Source organism: Ambystoma mexicanum, chromosome 12 (genome assembly GCF_040938575.1).
Source record: "Ambystoma mexicanum isolate Mex_15411 chromosome 12, UKY_AmexF1_1, whole genome shotgun sequence".
Taxonomy (NCBI): Eukaryota; Metazoa; Chordata; class Amphibia; order Caudata; family Ambystomatidae; genus Ambystoma; species Ambystoma mexicanum.
The window spans coordinates 509,190,897-509,213,860 of NC_090936.1; the positions used below are offsets into that span (position 1 = coordinate 509,190,897).

General features: G+C 45.3%; 1 protein-coding gene across 3 annotated transcripts in view; it reads left to right on the forward strand.

Moving 5' to 3' along the window:
• Positions 1 to 22,964, forward strand: part of LARGE1 (LARGE xylosyl- and glucuronyltransferase 1) — a 1,248,067-nt gene that overhangs the window by 733,376 nt on the left and 491,727 nt on the right. For all 3 annotated transcript variants that reach the window (XM_069628785.1, XM_069628786.1, XM_069628784.1), the window contains one exon: positions 9,649 to 9,820. In XM_069628785.1, the coding sequence (XP_069484886.1) occupies positions 9,649 to 9,820 (172 nt within the window). The remainder of the gene's footprint in view (positions 1 to 9,648; positions 9,821 to 22,964) is intronic.

Genomic DNA, 22,964 nt, shown 5'->3' on the forward strand with positions numbered 1-22,964 from the left:
GACGAATATTTCCGAAGATCTAAATGGGTTTGGCCCGGCTCCGAGGCATTCCTGGTGGGTGAATTCATTGGCAGCCCTGGTTCCCAAGGGGTGGTGTCTGAATGGGGGAGTCTAATATTCTTTCTGAAGGTGATAGGAGACGGAGCTTTTCCCATTTGGATGCGCAGGGCTTTCCAGGTGCTGGGGCCATAATTCAAGAAGGCCTGCCTGCGGTTCCCGTGCATGTTGCTGTTTGGGATCTGGTGAGGGCATGCCTACGGGTAGAGGGTGGAGCAGACAACACAAGGGATGGGCTGCTTGTCTGCTTGGGATGAGGATTTCACAGTAAGCGCCCGCAACCTCTCGGCCAACCGAGTGTCTCCCCTTGGTGGGCTCCCTTTTTTTGGGGGGGGAAAAACCTAGGCCACTTTGTCATTTCTCTTACACACCCTCCTCCAGATCCCCACCGAATCCTGCAAACCCTCAAACCCCACTTACCTAATTTCCTCACCACTTTCGTTTTCTCAGCTGCCTGCCTCCTGCCATGGAAATAGAAAAGTGACTCACTCCCCCCATGAATATAGTGCTTAATTTGCAAAAAAAAAAGTGTCAGGGTCCAAATATTTTCGAGAATGCCTGTTACGCATCAGGGCGGGCAGCTCTCAATCCACTGTTGCCACCACCTATGGGGCTACTCCCCACGATGTTTGAGGTTAAAGCTGTAATTCTCACCGGCTCTTCGGTGGCTGATGGATACACTACCCAAGGCACAGTATAGCTCCGTGGTAATGCGCTCGTCTTTCGAATCCCGGGTCTTTGCTTAGAAACCTCTTAGGTAGAAAGCGCATAACCTAAGACAAAATAACTCAACGTGCTAGCTGTGCCTTGAAGAAAGGGAAATATGTACGTGCTTTTTAAAACGCACCATTGTTAACATGTGGCTCTGATTCTATAAGTGACAAGTGTAAAATGTTGACCATCTATACACAGAAAAAGAGCAACTGTGTTTTCCTACCATAGAAAATTGATGAGCAAATTCATGACAAAGCATAACTGAAGTAATGAACTGCCCTGCAGCTAGATCCTTCTGTGTAGGTTGGCACTCATGACGGGCACTGCTCTTGGGCATTGACCATTTCCCTGTCCTTTGCCCTGTGTTGGCGCCCCTGGCATAGTCATTCTCCTGTCCAAAGGCACAGCAAATTGACTGCCACCTGTTATTGTTCGCCCTGAAAACGTATAGCTAGCATTACCTTGCCCACCTGAATCATCAGGTTCATGAATAACAACAATGAGCTGTCCCAGGATGCAGAGACCCTAGCCATTGCACACTGTAGTTGCTAGATGTTTGACTACCATGCCGGACAGTTCAAACAATGAAGTTGCCAAAACATCACATCATAATCAAACTAATTCTGAGACAATAAGTGGTGGGGCTCAGAAATAAGTGCTGGGGCTGCACCCTGGCAAACACCCCCACAAATAAAGCACTGTTTTTATAGTTTCCATCATGGTGGCCCTCTTTGTGTTTTATTTCAGCAGGAGATTACGAACACGCATTATGCATGGAGCCCATCTACCATCCAAAAAATACTTTAAAACAATTAGCACTCTAGATGGAATCCCAGGGTGCTAATCACGATAAACTCCACCATGAGGGGCGGACAGGGCTGGTAATCGGCCAGAGCACTCTTGAGGCCCAATCTTCTCGGGCTGGTGGGCTATTAATAGCCCGGATACCCCCCAAACCCCTCATATCAGGATTTATCATTATAGAGACTGAGCTTTACAAGACTGATATAAGAAAGAGCTGTGGAAGGACGAAACAAAGTGTACCCCTTGGTCATTTGTGTATGGCCATAGGGTGAATCTGGTACTTACTTGCAAACCTTGAATGTATTGTGCATTTCTTTCACTGCTGTGTGTTGTTGCAATTGACTATGTACATGGGTTCTCAGGAGCAAAACAGCATTCACGTATGTCTTGGACTAGATTCCTAAGGTGGAAACTAGTCCAGCAGTCTCATGTCCCTCTGTGCATACACACCACCAGTAAGGATTACAATGACTACCCTGGCACCGGGCCCGATGCAAGATTTGGTAGGGCAGTTCTAATAGTTTCATTTACTTGGACACTGTTCTCCATCTTTTGTGACTAATGCTTTAGCATTTGACCCAGGGGTTGCCAATCGATAGCTGATAGCCGCAGCCTTACATTGGGGACTTTTGATGATGAAGTCTTAAAGGGGTTCATCATGGTGTCACCATGACCTTTACTCCTGTCTTTAGTTAGAGCTAGGGGTAGGCACCTCATTTCCACCTGTCATGTATTCTACTTGTGAAAAAACAGGAGTTGCCAAATGACTGCTTCTGGGGCTTGAAGCAAGAGAAGAGAGAAGATGAAATGAACAGGGACAAGGCATAAAGGGACTCTTTCTAACATGGCCTCGGGTGCAGTCACTCCATGCTGGCTTTCATGCAGCACTGCCATGGCAGTTTCCCAGGGGAAGTGTAGCTTCTTCCCTTTAGCTCTCATTAGTTGTTTCCAGGCATGTCGTGATGCACTTGCCTGGCTGGTGCCTGGTACAGTCATTTCTGCCAAATGACCCATGGTAGTCTAAAATATTGGTGTGCTATTGCCAGCATCTTTGTTTCTTCTTGAATGTGCTGCTCTCTGAGCCAAGAGCCTCACACTCAGGTGCACATCGTGCTCATAGTTTTGGAAGTCGTTCAGGATTCTGCAGTTCTAATTGCAGCGAAAGGCCAAGAGCAAGGGTGGCATCGACACAGAGAGGTCTTCTAACGGTGCGCGTGGAGCCTGGGCGTGCCGCTACTGCCCCTGCTTTCGGTTGGACTTTTACCTCAGTCCCACAGGGCCCTGCTTACCTGAACGCGCTCAGCTTCTTGCCTAATTAGGCTCATTTACATAAGCAAATTAGGTGGCATTGTTCTAGTGCCACACTGCATTTCTCCTAATTAGACTGGGGACTTGCTGCCCAATGCTAAGATGAATGGGATGGACTCTGCATGGCTCATTAAGTCAGATCTGATTCTCGTGTAAAACTGGATTAACACTTTGGTTCCTGGCAGTTTAGACAATGGCACAAACATTGTCCTTTCACATTTTTTGATCAGCGTCTACCTTCAAGGGTCTTTTGTTGCTGCACTTAGATACTGTTAATCCCTCTAGCCTCCACTTCCGTCATAGTTTATATACTACATTGTCGCCACTATCAGTGTGCCAATCTGTATTTACTTATAGGATATCTCTCCTGCGATAAATGAGTAGGCATTTGAGCGTTTCTGCAGTAGCATGTTCTGGCCTTTTTTTCTATTTGTAAACTAAGACTGGGCCAGTTCGCCTCACAGTTTAGAATGGAGTGACCTGGGGTGAATACAAGGGTGGGGTGCATTATTTTTCTCCACTTGCGATGGCATTCACTACACTTTTTGGTGTCTAATACCAAATCAGAGCAGGGGCCTTACCACCCATTGAAGAAGGAACCAGGAGCTTGTGGATAACCCCAACCAAACAAACACTGTATGATACGCTTGCAGTCTGGCCGGTCATCCATCGCATCATGCAAGCTATAGTTCCATGCAGGCATGTGATCTATGCATTTATTTACTGCTTGTGTCACTCGTTAAGAGCATGTTTACTCATTATCACCTTATAAACACCTTGTTGCCAAGACTAGGTGGCACTCATAGATGCTAACACTCTTTATTGTGTTGCCTGGATTAATGGGGGGTTGGCTAGATTCAGGCCCTTGACTGACAAGGGTGGGCTCATCCTGAAGGAGATGGTGCTTCTGTGCTGTTGCAGTGTATTCTCAGAATCACTATTGGTGTAGGGCTCTTTAAGACCAGCCTTAGTGGACCTGGGTTGTTTCCACCAAGGTTAATCAATCTCTCACTGGTACAGCGGCTCAGCATTAAGGGTTAGACCGAGGAGGGGAGGAGACTGGTATAAATTACAGATCACATAGAAAATGGTTGTCAACCAATAAGTTCAGTAAACTACAAGGTATGTAAACACAGTACTACAGATATAATACAGAACATCAGTATCCAATTGGGATACCAGCCACACTTTCAATCAAAACAGGTGTTAACAAGGAATGCAGTTACATAGGTTAAATTTGGGGTGTACGTTCAGTTATATCACAAGCCTTATGATGTTATAAGGCATACCAGCACAAGGCAAAACTAACTTAAGAATACCAACCCTATTCTAATTGTCCATCAATAGCCTCAGGTAAGAGGTCAGTTTTAGGTACAGAGAGGAAGGTTAAAAGTTAGACAATTTCTGCCATAGGATTTCATTGCCTTAACACAATAGCCATGCATGGTTACTGTGACACAATTGGTAAAATCACACTTACAGGTCTTCCTTAAACGAGGACGGCAACCACCAATTCCAAGAGTCTATGGGGGCACCATGTGAGATTCTTTTGATCCAGATCCACTACTAAAGCTAAGGCAAATGTGGCTGAAAAAGTAGCCTTTATACCCTATTCTTTGCAAAAGAGGAAAACAGACAAAGGCCCTCAAACTTCAACAAAGATAACCAATGACTACAGGTAAGCCTATGCCATTGGGGACAACTGTTCTCACCTTAGGTTGCAGCCCTGGGGCCCAGGGATCACGTGTGCAAAGGTGGCTTCATTTGACAGCTGGATCCCACAAGTTGGAGGTTCTGGTCTCCGTAATGACCTCTAAGTTCTGGATACAATCAGGTGTTGGACTTCAAGCTTCTTCCTAAGGAATTACCTCTGCTTCGGTACTCAAGACAAGGAAGGACCATGCTGATGGAAAAGCTGGGAGCAGTCTTGGTGACCATGCAAGACTCCCCAGGAACCCATACAAAAGGACAAATGACTCGGCTCCAGCAAGCCCCTCTACCTGGTGGAAGAACCACGATTTCAGAAGAGTCCCTCACCAAATTATCTCGGTAAATTTTAAAGCACTGGAAGCTGCATCAAGTCAAGGCACAGATGAGCCCTCACTCTTGATGAAGCCCACACATTTCATAAGCTCCGTGCAGGACTGTGTACTAATTGTTCCCACCACTTGAAGGGAGGGTGTCATAGTCCGCAGGGGTGGGCAGGGGTTGGAGTTATATAGAGTAACCAGAGAGGAGAGACGGGCTGCGGGAAGGTACCCACCATCTTGTTTTTTGTTAGGGCTCTCTTCCTTTTACTGCCTCCTCCATTTGCTGCAGTCAAGGCACTTGGCCTGTGATGTCATAAGGCAAATGACACTTGCTAAAACAATCTGGATTGGACCCCTTTTGAATTTGAAGAGATCCTGCCCCCTAATCCCCTTTAAAGGGCCAGAGGGAATTTAAACCCCAGGCCTTTCAACCGTTTTCTTCAAGAACTGAACTTTGAACGTTGAGTTATTGGCCATTTATTTCCTGAACACCCACACTCATCTTTTACAGGTGTGAGATTTTCTAGTGTTTTCTGATTAGTTCTTTACATTCTATTGTTTGAGCGAAAGTCTATATCTTTATAGAACCTTGATTGGAAATTCTTTTGTACTTAAGTTGTTAGGGGTGCTACTGTCATGAGCTCACACCCCTCCTAAAGATATAGCCTGCACTACCACACAAAGGCAAAGGTGGCATACCTCTCAAGCTGTAGGATTGGAATCGCTGCTGGCTAAGTAGTGTGGGGCTGAGGATGCGGTATGACCACTATTCATCCCTATAATCGTGCAGGGCAGTAATCATTTTGTCACAAGTATGTGGATATTCAAGGTATGATAATTGTGAACAAGGTCCTCAACTGGTACAGTTGGGCTGGACCAAAGAAGTACTTCAAGCGGAAGGGGTTTCTGGTGATTACAGTGGGCCAAAGTGTGAGGATGGTCTGTGTCTTGGAAGCACTAGTAACCAGCCAATCTTGATACTTTCAATGCTCAGTGATACTGGTCAAAAGGAGTAGTGGGAGACCTGATCACCCACCACCTACTGTTATGAAAGATTTCCATTGCATGTGTAATTTTCCCTCCAGTTGTGTACCCCCCAACTTTCTGCTGCTGTTATACACCATAGTCTGACTTTGCCAGAGGAGCACAGCCTTCAGCTGCACTCTCCTGGGCTTTTCGCTCACTTAATTATGGGGAAATTGACATGCCCTTAAAGAGAGTCAGTACTGGGAGACTTTGTTTCCCTTAGTCCTTGTCAATGTTGAAACCTTTCTGCAACATGTTGCAAGTGCACAATGTACCTTCCAGTATAGTGCACATGGGTCTTCCTGTCATTTCTAAAGGCCCTAGATACTCTCAAGGGAATTTTTAAGAGAAGTGCAAATGTGCCTTGGACAGGGCTGGTGGCAGCTTATCTTTTTATGTATTTTAACCCTTTCCTGACAGGTAAACCGTGTTTACTGCATATGGCACGAATAGGTGGCCTGGCTCCAATATGGCCATGCCACAAAGTTCTTTGTCTGGTCCTTTGGCCATCTTGCCCCTTCACCTTCCCCAGGTCGAGCCGACCTGAGTCAGTCCTTATTTGGGCATACATTTTCCTGTGAAAGGCCAAGCTTTTGCGGGCTTCTGCATGTCTTGTGTGTGTGCTTCCAGGATGTGGGTTAGACTGTCTGGTTCCAAAACATATCTTGGGTGCCAGAGAGTCTGGTGTGCTGCGAATGCCTGGGACCACCATGATCCATTATTTGTCCATGTATGGTGTGCCTGTATTTGAGCAGATCTCCCATTGAGTCCTCTTTGTTTTGGTGTGAAGGAGATTCTGGATAAGAGAAGGTTCCAAACACCCATACCTGGTCGATCTCGAGTTCTCATTGAACGAAGGATAGGATCCAAGCATCCTGAAACCAAGAAGCTGAGTCGTGGAACCTCTGGGGACCCGCTGGAAGGTTTGGCGCCCTGAGCCCGCTGTCTTCCTGCTGGACCCCTCTGCATCTGATCGAACTAGAAGGTCTGCGAAGGCGCTTCAACCCATTGGAATAGTGGGACTAACTATTCTTGGCACCTTCATCAAACCCTGCAAGTAAGCCTTCTCGGAAGTGTAAATGGGCCAACCTTGGGCTGACCTGCTTGCTCAGGACCTTTGCTCTGATACCTCTGCCGTTTCAAGGAGGCCCTTGAAACTTGGTGCATCTCAAGCTCTGTGTTCACGGCACTCTCACACTGAATTTCGTACACTTGGCTTTCCCAGATCTGAAGTAAAGAGAGAGTGCCCGAACCGGAGTACACGCAGTTACCGTGTCACCCAGCCGGGGTGACGAACTTTGCAAGTGCATTGATTGAAGCCTGCTACAGTGAAACTGGCCTGTACCATCCACCAGGAGCGGAGAAATCACCACTGTCCCATTTGGGAATCAATGCTGTAACTTCGCTGCTGAGAGCCGCAGAATTGCTGCATTTGAACCTACAACCGAAGTGGACTCGACTGCTGAAATTTGGTCTGGAGTGCACCAGGGGTTGGTGAATAACTGCGACCCTTACCGGTGGCCCCTAGCACATCCATCCATTTTTACACACATGTGGTCCCTGAGGGCCCCTCTCCTTTCCACAGATAGCCTGAGCTATTGATCTATTCCCAACTCCTGGAACCTGTTCTGCGCTCACGGGAAGACCCTCCACGAATAGTGGGAACCTATTCTGCATCACTTCACCAACCTTCCTGAGCTGCTACAGACCCTTCAAGAGACCCCGGTTTCGCCCATCTGCACTACTGCGTGTGCCAGCATTGCAAGGACATTTGAGCAATAGGCTCCCCTCTTCTTAGGGACTGGACTGCCTTTCAGTTAGGATTGTGATTACTGCAGAACTGCCTAAAGACTCTTTGCACTACCTGCTTCCTTCCCTTTTCTAGGTTGTGGACCCATTTTGTGCATTAATCCTTTAGGCCCCTTGGTTTTGTATATATGTATTTTAGTAGGATTGTGTTGGTTTAAAAGTGTTACTGTTAATAACTATTGTGTTGAAACTCAAAGGTCTTGAATAAATATATTTGTATTTTTAATATATATACACCTGACTGGGAGTGATTTGTAAGTGGCCTTTACTCTGTGTGCTCATTGAGGTCTTTCAGTCACCCTCACCCACTCTGAGACCGAGTCCTGACCGCCACCAATGCTACCTTGATTGGTCTGGCTTGTCCAGAAGGTTACCCTGTTCCAAGAAACTAGGCTGGCCTTCTGAACCGCTGCCCACTAAGTCAGAGTTCAGAAATCCATCTTAACACCTACTCCACAGATATCCATTCTGCATACATTCACGCTTCACACACCCACACATATACACAAACACATGCACATATCTGGGCATAACTTGAAACTCACAGGCTTTAACCATGGCTGGGGAGACACAACCTTTATTCCGTCAAAGGCCCATAACATGAATAATTCTAAACAGCGCAATACTACACGCTATTACTTAGTAGGCGAGAGGTAGTTCACTTTCTTTGTGCGCTGCTGTCTGCAGAAGATCAGTGTTATTAAAAAGACTTCATTAGTACATGTCACAGTACCATGCAGACATGCCGAGGCTGAAAAATGTTCAAGCATAAAATGTATGCCGCCACAGTTCCATGTGGACAAATAACAGCTGAAACACATACTGGCAGGCCATTAATCCTGGGCACAGACGCTGGCACGCCATGCATGATTTAGTCCCAGTTAGACCAGTTTGGTGTAACATCGTATGAAGTTTCCAAGTAATGAATGTAGGCGGGACATACAGTACAGCTTCCAGTGCTCCCGCTCACATCTTCCCAAGGAGGGAAGTCCTTGGTGCCATATTTCCATGCAGGATTGTGAGGAGCGGCATGGTTAGCTGCTAGGGTAGCACTGAACGTGGAAAATGCCACACTCCTATGTGTGTGACTGCCCTTGCTCGGCATTTATCCTCCCGCTGATTATTTTACTAGTATAATTCCTGGCCCCATGACCGTCTCCAGCCGTTAACTGGTTTCTTGCAAACCTCCTTCTGCCGCACCTTCATGGATCTTCGAAGGCTTCTTCTCTCATTGTAACTCCAAGTGCCCTCCAACCCGGCGCCACCTCCTTTCTTCTGCCCTTCTCTGATCACCATTACACCCTTTCCTGCAGAAAGGATCCAGAATGCGACACTGGGGCTAAGCTATGAGCCTCTCAACCATCCCCTGCCTCTCTCTGCTCATTGCTGTCTGTCCTCCCTTCCCTCCCCTCCCCTCCGTCAATATCCGGAACGCAGCTACGAACATACCATGACTTTACTCCTCTCCCCTCTCGGTCCGTCAGCCAAGATCCATGCTCTTTTAAGGGATTTGTTTGCATGCAGCATGTTACAAACATTCAATACATAAATGCGTTACCATGTTATAAAGACATGTCCTGGTGATTGGATGGCACGTTTACTTTCAGAGCAAACGAGGTGATGGTTGAAAGATTTAGAATGAATCTTAACTTCTGGCAGTGCGCTGGGCAACTCTCCAGAAGATCATTCAGAACAAAGCAATTTGCCTGTTTTGACTCCTGCTTAACTGTTGCTTTTGCCAAATGCTGCTCATTTTCTTTCCATTATACTTGCCTCTTCCCACTCACTCTCCTTGCCTATTATTCTCCCTTCTCACTATCTTCTTACCATGGTATAGCATTGCCCCATCTTTCCCAGTTCTCTTTTTTCCTAACGCAGCTCTTCTCTTTGCCTCCCTTAGTCGGAAGTGTCCTGGATACCCAACAAGCACTACTCTGGAATTTATGGTCTGATGAAGCTGGTATTGACTAAGACGTTACCTTCCAACCTGGAGCGGGTGATTGTCCTCGATACAGACATCACTTTTGCCACAGACATCGCGGAACTCTGGGCAGTCTTCCACAAGTTCAAAGGTAACTCGTCTTTCTGGTGCACCAATCCATCTCAGTATGGTGCTCTGGCATGCACCAATCACGAAACCCCTTCATCACAATCCATTGAGTTCATTATAAAAAACATCAAATGTCCTCAGAGGGCCCCACACAGAAGTCACGTTTTTCTGTTGTAAAGAACATGGCCGTCATTATTGACCTCTGAGCGAACCAGAATGTGGAACCTGCAGTCCATAACTACTGATATTGACTGCATTCTGACTTAAGTTGGTAGGGGTGCAGAAAAGCATTTCTCTGCCTTCAGGAAATGGCAATGTAATTTGTCAGGAGGAATTATTTCACTGCACCTTCAATATGAGGCAACATCCACTTTAACACACAAGTGAAAATTGCTTACCTTATAAACACAACATTGTTACTTAAATATTTCAAAATAAAACCATATTTAATTTCCAACACATTTTGTGTATTTACGCAGAGTTGAAATAACTATTTGTACTTCACTGCGCCTACAAAACCAATATTGCTACTGCCATTAAGTGCTAACTGCCTTATAGACCCTGCACGTGGAAGCATGAGATAATGAGCATTTTCCAACATATGGAAGAGGCAGTGTGGGTCATTACCCTGTGTTAAGGACCCCATATACGGTCTAGAACCCTGTTAAATGCTCTTACTCGGGAAGCTTACGGTATTTCTCGTGAAGCGCCAGTCTGCTGCACAGAAGCTGTTTGGTTCAACCCATTTGTTATAGAGGTTTCTCAAGGTTTTGTTTTTCATGTTGTACTTAGTATATATCTGCTTCTAGAGCAGATATATTAAATATTCCCAGCACAATAGACATGATCGAGTGCAGTGCATGTAGACTGTACTATATGCCTCCACTTCTACAGTGCTCTTAGTTCGTGCCTCATAGACCCAGGTGCAAGGCTTGAGTCTATGCGTAGCTCAACTACACCCCAGATCCAGTCAAGGCACTATGAACCAGCAGCAGAGGCAGCTTTTGGTGCCAGGGGAGGGCGGATAATAGTGCGCCAGCAGGAGGTTGAGGGGTGCACTGGACACACAATGGGCACCAGAGGACTGTGGGGGCCACCCACCGCCACCCTAGCTCTGCCACTGCTTTGAACCTTCATTAATGCGCTTGGTGACAAGAGTCCTGAATATTATTTATTTGCTTCACGCAGATTATGTAATTAATGTGATGTGTGGGGTGGCTGGAAGGGCCTTTTGATGCATGTTTTGTGCTGCAGATAGCCACCAGTAGACGGCTGATGGAAAACGGGTTTTGCATGCCGCTTGCGTATGGCCATGATGCACAAGGGGTATCGCGATGAGTTGGCATTGTCAACTGCCTGCTTCCTTATATGTTGGGATATGTGATGTGTGCTGCCTAATAGTACTTGAATGATTACAAATGGCCCAAAACCCTGGGCCGTAGTCTAATTGATCATAACGCGCCACTCGTGCAGTCGCATCCTACATCCAGGAACTTCTGTTCTTGCTAGTATTAAATGGGATATGTTTATGCAATTGTTTCCAATAGTCCAATCTATGCAACGTCAGGAATGTTGCTATGTTTCTTTTCATGTGACTGAACGTTTCCAATTTGCTTTTTGATATGAAAATAAATGCTTTGGATGAGCAAGAGATCCTGGGCTGGATGTGATGGGGGGGGTAGGGTCTCGGGGGAAAACGGGGAGGTCTTTCTGAGGGATAAAGCTGAGCAGATGCCACACGCCCCAGTAACAGGAGGCATGATGGGACTTCAGCTCACCCGGGGCATGAGCTCAGGGGTCTGGCGTTTTGAGAGCTCTGATGAAGAGGATGGGAGGTAGGAAAAGCCGATTGCAATTCCCACGTTTTGGAAACCTTGCATAAAGGGAAGCAAGTTAAATCCCTGCTCTCCAAACACCCATTGCGCCATAGAGCATCGGTCTGCAAACTTTCTCTCTCCAGAGGTGTTGGACTACAACTCCCTGTATCCCTGGCCAGAAGAGTCAATGGCCAGGGATCGTGGGAGCTGTAGTCCAAAACATCTAGAGAGCCGCATGTTGCAGATCCCTGCCATAGAAGGTTAGCCAGAGGGCGGGGGTGCCTTTGTACCGTCCACCTCCTACCAAAATGGATGCAGGGCTTTAATCCTCACGTGGGCTTTGTTTTCAAGAAGTTCAAGTTAGGACCTCAGTGGCCTTGGCAGGAGGCTGCAAAGGGGCTGCTTGGTGGTAGTCCAGATCAATCCAAAAGTGATCTATATTAAGTTTAGGAATGTTGCTAATGGAGACTGTGGGGCCAGAACACTGTCCAGCCTGGATTACAGGTGGAAAATAGGCTCACTTCAATGAATAGTACAAGAAACCCTACATCTGTGAATAGTGAAACTACAGGTGCTCGCAGGGGGTGAAACAGATGTTTGAATGCCTCTCTCAACACCATGTAGTGCCTTATAAAGAATACCCAAGCGATGCTTGCAGTGCTTGGAAACAACGTCTGCTAGCAAGTTTAGAACACGCTGTTCTATCCAGTTCTGTGGGATTTCATTGAGGAGATTTGGTTGAATCCAAATCCATCAAAACATTTTGTTAGCCCTTTGGCCGCAGATATATATGCAGAAGACCTCCTTTCAGCCTCCCCTTGCCCCACCAACCTAATTATTTCCCTTTCCCACCACCCACAGATACTTGCAGTCGAATTTGGCTGAAAGAATTAGCTGGATTTGGCTTTGGCCAAATCTCCTGCGATGAAACCTCCCTCTCCCTTCTATCCGCACACCTTAAAGTACTTTACACCCACGATGCAGCTGCGTATTGTGCATTCTGCAACCCTTCAGAAAGATACTTACCATTATTAACTGTCTCCTATGCAAAAAATGGGCACCTCGCTCAAGAGCAGCAGCCAGGTTGCAGAAAAGTGCACCTATTCACTTTTTGCCTTTAGCCCACGGACATGGGTTGAACGCAATCAATGAACAGTAGGAGTTGAATTTTTTATGATCCCAAATGTTTTTGAGAAGATGATTTGTAAATACATGCACAAGAGCAGCTTATTTCATAGACGTTTGACAAAGCAGATGCATATTTTGTTTGGCAACAGCAAACCGTAAAGAAAGACGCCTTCCGGGTAACCGCCGTTCAGTTATGAATGACCTACGTCCTAACACATAGGCCTGGTCTAGCCTTCTGGTGGCAGTTCATTAGCTGTGAAAGTGCTACCATATTCCAGAAGGTCCACAGTCCTGTATCTAACCAGGTGGACTAGATGGAGTCCAGGGCTAAACATTTTAAGTTTCAAAGTACTAACTAGCCAGGCAATTCTTTTCGCCGCTAGTTTATTTTATTTCCAATTAGTTTTTTTAACGAAACTTTTTCATCGAAAAAACAGATCACGTTTTGTTTGTTTTGTTTATATTGGTGGGGTCCCCCCCAAGTTCCCCCTTCTCTATTATTTAATCAGTACCCCTAAACCCGTACCCTTTTTATCCCCTTAAACACCCCCTTTATTATTTTTCAATTCATTTCGATGAATATTTTTAATTAAAAACACACAAAAAATAAACTGGCGGAAAAACGACTGTATACCAACCAGGCATAATAATCCACTTGCCCCCTCAACTCTCCACATACACACAGCACACGGTGTCTTACTCGTCAAGGGTCGACACTAGCCAGTGAGTAGTGGAAGTGCAGATTTTGGGCCCTGAGGTAGACAATACGCAGAGTGATATATCTCCGGAGTACATTAAGAGGGTACAAGCTACGGAGGCGGTCTGACACATATACCACAGGGTCACGTGACAAATGCTTTATGCAGGCAGTGCTGGAATTGGTCAAGATTTCCACGGATCCGGAATTGTTGTTTGTATGGTTTTCACTGCACAAAACATTTAGGAGAAAGTGAGGACGAGCCATTGCGAAGTTTGCGATGACCCATGTTAAGGATTTAGAAAACGGGCATCGGCACAAGAACTGCAGTGGGGGGGCTTCAGCCCGCAATGGCCAGGCAGAGCCATGGGCAGGTCTGTATTTGGCACACAATGGCGTCCTTGAAGTCAGTAGCCGGTGGCAGCAGGTATCCCAACATCATTGGCAGGTCAGCGATTCAGTTCTATGTTCATTCTTAGCCGATTTTTTTCCCGCTGCACTTGTTGCCGAAAAATATTTGACAAAAAAATCAACACATTTTTTTTTATTTGGGGGGGGGGGTCCCAATCCTCCCTCCCCTATTATTTATTCCCTACACACCACCCGACCCTATCCATTATATGCCCCCTCAAATGTTTCAATGTTTTTTTATCGGCAAAATAAATTTGGCAAAGTGCAGCGGAAAAAAAAACGGGCGATGAATGAGCGTTGTACCAGCAATAGCGCATGTGCAGCTCATAGAAGCAGTCCACTTGGCTGCGAATAGAGGTTATTACAGGTAGATTTTCTCAGGGAGCGACAGAAATTCATAATTAAAATGTGTTACTGCTTTGAGGCTGTGCCTGAAGAAGCATTTGCAACCCTGATGCTTGATGGATTAAGGTGTTAACGTTACATTCTGCTTCGTCGTCAGGGTTTCATTGAATTGGAAACATGGTTGTAAGTTTCACATAAAAATGTGTTGGCATTTTTCTACCACAAAAACAAGGATACCTGGAAGGAGTGTTCTGCCAGAGTAGGGAAAGTTTGGATTATTCTATCACGAGTAGCCTGCTTTCATTTTTTAGAAACCAGCACCATACAATGTGGGTTTGTGTGTGAAACTGCCCCAAGATCGCAAGTCATATGGTTTAACAGATCAATTTCTAATGAATAGTTAATGACACTGTGGGGTGGTATTATAGAATCTTCTCACAGGGCAAGTGCAATTAACGCTTGGCCAAAAACTGCCCTAATACAAAAAACACATTCTTTGAATGTATATGTGTACCTGGGCAAAAGACCGTGGCTAAGGCATACACTGGCAAGGTGCAAACATGTACTGAAGGAATGTTTTTTTGAATTAATAATTGCTTAGGAAATCGGCTACTCCTTCTGACCACAGTTTTTTGGTGTGCTCTCGCCGACGCCACTACGGCAGTGTCGCTACACACAATGGGCTATCCCTCAATTCTTGACCTTCGTCTGGCCTGTCAGAAGGCCGAACAACTGGAGATAGTTTCCTGCTTTCTGGACCAAAGATCCAACACCCATGTAACAACCCCTTGCCACTACAGGCAGCTACTCCAACCAGGCGCAAACCCCTCCACTAGCTCACTCTGGGGTCTTTATCAAGGCTAGGTCTGATATTGTGGTGTGGGGGTGTTGCCCCAGCTGTGGTCCTGGAGGTGTCTCTCACACCTACAGGACAGCAACCTCTCTGCCGGGACTGTAACCACAGCCACAGGCACATCCAGGACCCAAGACTGGGACCACACAGAACCTAATTAACCCCAAGGGGACCACAGCTGGGGCAACACCCCCACATCACAATATCAGACCTAGCTTTGATAAAGATCCCCGCCCCCATGAGGTCCAAACATGTGTCGGCTGACCACCACGAAGACTGAGTTTACACTGAAATAAAATTACACTGTACCAACCGCACTCAGCTTGGAAATGTGTATATATATATTTTTTTTTTTCAAATCGAACCATTGCAAGGTAGCCAGGACTGTCTCTCTATATGTATAATGTGCTGCAATCCGACAAGAGTCCCAGGTGGGTGCATTTCTGGGAGCACATCCTCCTGGTCTGCTTCTGTCCTGTCAGATATTTTCGCTACCTTCAGCTACTAATAGAACCACCCGCTGACAGCCACGTCAGGCAGTAGGTCAGTCAACAGTCATGCCGCTTTTTTACTCATTATTGCCTAGACAGATGCTAATTAGTTACCTATTATTAGACCTCATTATATGCTCATTACATTGACCTGTGGCTTTCCTTTTCTCATTAGATTTGGGGTAGCATTTCTGGAGCTGTGCTATTCTGATAATGCCTGTGACTAAAAGGTGTATTCATTTTCCCAGCGGTTGGTCTCTTCATGCTGCATCTGTTACCAGTATTGACAGCAGGGTGTGGGTTTAGTTTCAATTCGGATTTTAGGGATGAGTTGGAAAATGTGATTAGTGATGATAAATGGTGTGGTAGTGATGGGGGACAGTGTGACATTCTGGAGAAGCCGGAATAGTGGGGAAATTCTTGTCGATTCGTGGTATTTGAGAAGATTGCACCTCATGCCGAAACCTTTTTCCTCTGTGGTGATATGGGCAGGGCTGGCATGCTGATTGCCTACTATATATGCGGTAAAGCCAGTAATTCAGGCAATGTTTCAACTTTCCTGCCTAAAAAGAAAACACTTAATTGTACAAACTAATAAAACTTAATCATCTTAGATAAAATCAAATAACATAATATATGTGCACACATAATCACATATTACATTAAAAAAAAACATGTATACAAATTGGCCCAAGATCATCAGTTGTCTCTGCAAAATGATTCTTGGAGTCTGGGTGTGCTTAAGTACTAATACCCCTTGTACCATTACCCACCCCACCCTGCCCTACATGTGCATGTTTCTGTCCCAAAGCTTTAGTAAGCTGGACATTCCTCAGGGGAAATAGATCTCTGCAAAACGTGTGTACAAATTGTTTCATGGACGTTTTCAACATGTGTGCTGTGAAACTTTTTCAGACTTCTTACAGGGTTATCTGTGGATGAAAAAGGTGACATCCTTAATCTCTTAAACTTTATTAAATTACTACATTAGCACCCCTACAACTCTTATTTCATAAAGTATGATGGATGTACCTGGATTAATTTCACATGGACACCCCCGACTTTAGATGTCGAACTTCTCCACCATTCCTAGTTAATGTGATGTAGATGAATAAATCTGAAAGGAAACCCAAATAAAGAACCCAGTTTTAATATCATTGGTGCTTGACGGTTCTATATTCATTCAATGTAACTGTATGCCACCCCTATGGCTTACCTCTTATAGTGTATAGCTGATATCTAGCATGCTGCAAGGACTCAAGAAGTAGTCGGCCAAGTGGGGGTATGATCATAACCTTCGAACTCTCAAAGAATCACCTGCAGACTGAGACATAACAAAAAGGAGGGAGAACGACAAAATAGCCTCATAAGTATCCTGCGGCATCCCGAAAAATTGGTTCAGTAGTTGATCTCCCTGATTTCTGTCGGCCCATACTCACATAAAACCATATCAAATGTCCATGCAACTATTTCCTTTGGTGGCCTGTGTATGGCATCTCTAAAACGATCAATGTTATGTATGTTGCATGCCGTTGCGATATGATGTCATTGCGTACTAAATGCGATGACGTCATGTGTCCAGTGCGCGAGATGAAGCGCCATTGAATATATCCCAGACATCACTCGTTACTGCTTACGTGGTGGGTGGTACCCGTTACTGTTGTAAAAAAAGCAAATCTGACTTGTAGTCAAATGCTGAAACCTCAGCCTCATGGTCAAATGAGGGATATAGATAAATGTATATGTGGGTGCTTCCATTCTCGCCTGTTGCTGTATGAAAGGGCAAGTCTCCAAACACCCTGCCCCAATATTCGAGGGTGCTCAATAAAATCTACACGCTTATAATGACTGTTCCCATCTGATTACATTTACCGGATGACCAAGCACAGGGTCCATACCGGTAGACCCATTGTCAAATGTCCACCCCAAGGGGGCTAACATCCAAATGTTCCTAATTATTATTGTAATAGCTCTATCCTGCGGAATCCAAACTGTTCTCTCCATGGTCAAGGAACATAGTGATTCCTTTCGTCGTGCTATGGCTGATATAAGCATTATATTCTAGTTGAACTGCAGACCCTGATTTCAAGGTGTAATCTCACATATCAACATGTGCTCTTGTGATGAAGTTGAACCAATGCAATGTTACAATTAAAACACTGCCATGGTAACATTGGCCTATACTCAAGCCTGAAATCCATTCATAATCCCCCTACTCCATTTTTGTGCAATTCAAAATACTTTTCTGTACAGTTGGTTCCAATACTTTTGTATTCCTGTGACTGCGACCCATCAGCATAGGAGCTGGCACTTGCTAAATCAGACCTGGGGTAACATTAAACTATTCCACATTCTCATTAAGCCCCACAATATGGCTCCTAGTCTGAAATATCAAATTTTATTCCAGGTTTAGAAGTTTTTTGTTTATTGTTAGGCACTTATACAATGAGAACATGGTGTTTCAAAGTACCCACAGGGCAAGGGAGGGAGCAGGAGTGGGAAATACATAAAATCACAATATTTAAGAGCAGTAAGGGGACAAGGAAAAGAGGACGAACCTACTATGCCTTGTGAGTATTCAGAACGTGCAAGTGCAGCAAGGAAGTGTGCAGAGGGGTAAGTGCTGGAGAGTCTTAGCTCATGGGTGAGCCACAGAAGTGCTAGGAATGTTGAGTGCTACACGGCCTGGAGCCGCTAGGGGGGGTAACGGCGAGCCTCCTGAGCAGAGGTTGTAAGTGCAAGTGCACAGGGTACACAGTAGCTGGGCCGATTGGGTGCAGGAGCTCAGGGCACTAAGAATGCATTAGGGCCCAGGACACCAATCGCAGCAACTGTGGGATTAGCAGGGGAGAGAAGAAGGGGAGGAGGAGGTAAAGAATAAGGTCTTAAAGAGCTTTCGGAATTTAAGAAGATCCTGCTCGAGGCACAGAGGGAGGGATGGCTGTTCTCTAGGAGGGAGCCATCTGAGGAAAGCAAACCACCACCTGCCCTCTGTTTAGCAAATTGTGAAACATACAGAGTTGGAGCAAGAGGAGTGTAGTGGTCTATAGGGAGAGTATTTAGTAAGATAAAGTTGAAGATAGTCTGTTCCCCGGGCCCAGACCGCCTTGTGGATGATGCAGAGGGATTTGAATTTAATTTGTGCAGCAACCAGGAGCCAGTGAAGACTTTTTAGTGCAGGGGAGATGCAGTCCCTGGTCATAAGGCCAAGCATAAGTCTTGCTGCCCTATTGTGGATTAGCTGGAGGGGTCGCAGAATGGAAGATGATAGATTCAGAAGGAGGTTATTGCAATAGTCAAGCCTAGAGAGAAAGTGGGGGAAAGTGGGTAAAGGAAACATTTCCTTTTCTCACTTATCCTTTATTGAATTGTTTTAGCAGTAACTGTCGCCGCGTTGATCGTGACAGCGTTTACCTCTAGACTGCTGCTTCACTGCTTAGTTATCAGTCTGCAGTCCGCGTTTGCAGAGCGAACTACAATTCCCATCTAATTTGTTGTTCTTTTCCTTTATACCCCGCAATCAGGCGTGTGAGCACCGGCGCATTAGGAAGGCTGGTCTGTGCCGATCCGTTGCCTGTCCGCTTCCCGTTTCCAAAATCCTGCTCTTGGAACCTTCCTTTTGCTGGTGCTCTTCATTGGTAAGAGCATACTTTACCAGAACCTTTTCTTCTTCTGTGTTACCTCCCACGCCTCAGCGACTCGTGGGTCTCTTACCAGACTCACTTACCTTGCCTCCCCGTTCCTTAGTTTCTTGTACTTTGTGCAGCTATGACCTGTGCAGAGAGGCACCTTTCAAATTCTCACTTGCGTATTGGCCTCCTTAATTCATGCTCTCTGGTCAAGCATGCAGACGAGGTTGCTGATGCGATCTGTACTCAGACACTTGATATATTCTGCATCACTGAGTCTTGGCTTTCTAACGTTATCAGCCATGCAGCTTTTTCTGCAACACCGCCGGTCTAGCAACTGTTTCACTCCTATCAGAGGTGCGGCAGGGGGAAGTAGGGGTGGTACTACTATTATTATAAGAGTATATTACTGCCTATAAACACAATACTACCCTTATTGATGATTGCGAACATACTGTTATAAAATTGCTGTAGATGCCAATGCTATTTGTTTTATAAACATCTCTCGACCTCCTATGCCCATACCTCTTTTTGAGGAACAACTCCTCGTGCTCCTTAGTGACCTCTTAAAGACTGCCTCCTATGTTGTTGTGATTGGTGATTATAACATTTGGGCCTCTCATACTGACGATCGCCAAACTACTAACCTAGCCCTCTCCTTAGAAGCCCGTGGCCTTTACCAACATATAGAGACTCCTACTCACAAAGATGGGCATATTCTCTCTCAACGTCTTACCTTGTATAATTAGACATCACGATCTGTCCTTGGTCAGATCGTAGCCTTATCATGTTTCTCCTGGACCTGCCCGGAAAACCTGCTAGGCTCAACACTAACCCGAGGGTCCAAAGGTCTGTCGGGAACTATCGCAAAATTACCCCAGATGATGTATCCAAACTAGCTTCTGCTCTGCATGCCAATCTTCACTCCAATTGTACTGATACTCTTGTCGACCAGTATAACAATCTACAATAGTAGACAACAGTCTACAATAACTAACACCCTGCCCCCCCCCCCTTGTTGAAACAGTGGAATCTGAAACTCTCGGTAAATCTTGGTTCTCCGAGGAGATTCTTACTTAAGAGACAAAAGGAATAGGCATGGCGGAAAAATACCAACGCTTCTACCCTTGCCTCATATCACTTACAAGCTCGCAATTGTCGAGGCCAAACAAATCCTTTATGATGAACGCATTAAGTCTGCACACTCCTCCCACAGAGAGCTCTTCACAATACTTAGGGACTTTGAGGGGAAAGATAATTCCTTCCCTGTCCTGGTTAAGAGTGATCAGTGGTGTTCAGACATTCATCAGTGCTTCAGTGAAAAACTGAACTCTCATCGCAGCAAGATTGCTTCCCTGTGATCTTCTTTCTTCATTAATAATAGTACTTCTATTACTGACTTTACTTCTACCCTCCCTTCTCCTTCCATCTCAATTTCTCATTTTAAAGCAATTAGCCAAGCTGATCTTTAGGATACTATTGCGTGCCTAAAACCATCCTCACATCCTGATGACATTTTCCCCCCTATCAAAATCAAAGGATCGTTTGCGTGTCTGACCCCTTTCTTTACACACCTGGTGAACTCATCTTTTGCTACCGCTAAAGTTCCCAAATCTCTGAACAAGGTATGGATTTCTCCCGTGATCAAAAAGGCTTCCTTTGATCCTTCCTCAGTCACCAATTATCGTCCCTTAACCAATATCACATTCCTTATGAAGATTCTTGACAAATTCAACTACATATTTAAAGTAATAACCTTCTGGGTCCACTTCATTCTGGCTTTCGAGCACTCCATGGCACGGAGTCTGCTTTGATTGACCTAAAGTCTAACTTATTGCGGACTTGGGCCAGGTTGCACTTCTTCTGTTTCTCGACCTTTCAGCAGCGTTTGACCTTATGGATCACTCCTTGCTGCTTGAGAGTCTGGGGAGTATTGCCAACTGCTCCAGCAGTGACCTACAATGGTTTGCCTCTTTCGTGGGCCCTAGATCTGCCCGGGTGGCTTCTGAGGGCTTCAAAGTGTCTCTGGAACATCTTACCTGTGTTGACTCACAGGGAGCTTGTCTCTCTCCTATTCTCTTTAATCTGTACATTCGTCCTTTTTCCAACTCCTGCACAGCCTTGATGTAGACTACACTAACTATGCCGATGATACTCAGGTTGTCATCAAACTTTCCGGCAATTATGAGAATGACCTGAGTATCAACTACATCTATGGTTTAAATGAAAACTGGATGATAAACAACTCTTTGGCTCTTAATGGTAACAAAACTGAGCTTATGCTCATTGGCTCTTCCCAGCGTCTGCAAATGTTGGGCCCTAGACACTCTGCCTTTGACATTGCAGTATCCTCCATTAAGGCTAGCCCCTGGGTTAAGACCCTGGGCATCTATCTTCACTCTTCACTAAATATGAAGAAACATGCTAGTCAGGTGAAAGCTTCATGTGCCTACGCTACTCATCTCATTAGGCAGATTAAACCTTTCCTATTTGATGCCAACTCTGCCTCCCTTTTCAATTTTAAACTGGACTGGCCTTTCCAGAAGACAGCATGTGATCAAGGCCCGTATCGCTTTGCATTGGCTTCCTGTTAAACACTGTATAACGTACAAGGTCCTACTCCTCATTCACAAATGTCTTCACGAGAAAGCGCTAGCATACCTTATGAATCGGATTAGACATGTTCGTCCTGTTCGTTCACTTCGGTCTATCTCTATTCTGAATCTGGTTCCACCCAGATTCAAACTTGAGCTTCGGTGGCATCAGCTTCGATTCCGTAGCCCCGTGTCTGTGGAATCTTCTCCCTGCTCCTCTCCGCCTTTGTGATGAACTATCTTACTTTTAAAAAAATCCCTTAAAACGTTTCTCTTTGATGGTTAGCTTTTCCTTTTTACTATGCTTCCCTGGTTTTGACCTTTTCCGCTTTGCTTTACTCTGACTTGCTGCGCACTGAGGCCTTTGGGCGAGTTGCGCCTTATGAAAGGTATATAACAATTCCTTTGCGAAGGAAGAGTTGAAAGTGGGACTTCTTGGCAAGTTTCTAATTGATCTTCTCTTGGGAGTTACCTGTCACTTTTTTCAGAATTACCCATTTCACATCAGTGGAGGAGTGTCCTTTCATGCATGGGAGCTTATTCAATTCTATTTTTGATACCGCTCCTGTGCTCTAGTCGAGTCTTACATTTTCTATTGTTTTTTCCAAAGTATTGTAAGCCCCAAGGACAGGTAATGAGGTATTTTACATGTTCTGTGTTGTAATTGATATGGCCAGTAATCCTCCATTCTCTTTCCTGGCCTATGTCAACTGTCAATGTTTTGGTTGTGAAGGCGCACATGAGTTACCACGTGGGTGGTGACCCACCACTGGGGGAAGTTCCCAGAGTGCACTCTGTTTGGTCCCTGTGCCTCTCTTTCATCTAATGTCATTCTTGATAATCATGTTGTTGATGTTAGTGCTTCTTTTAAAAGCAACAATCGGTTCTAGCAATGTTTTAGCAAACAATTTCCTCCAGTGCTTTTTGAGGAGTCCCTTTTTTTTATGAAAGATTGCTAAAAGTGTTTACAAACATTAGTGCATCTTCCGCTTTGTCTATGTGTATGTGTTCCAAAAGTGCCCGTCTGTGATTATTGTAAGCAATTTTGGTAGAGTTTTTCACTAATTGGACCGGGTACCCTTGTGCACTTAGATAAGAAATCAATGTGTTTTCTTTGGTACTAATTTTGCAATTGACCCCCAGGAATTGCACGAATGGAAGGTTGTCTTTCACATGTCTGGCATGGTGACGTCCATAGTGC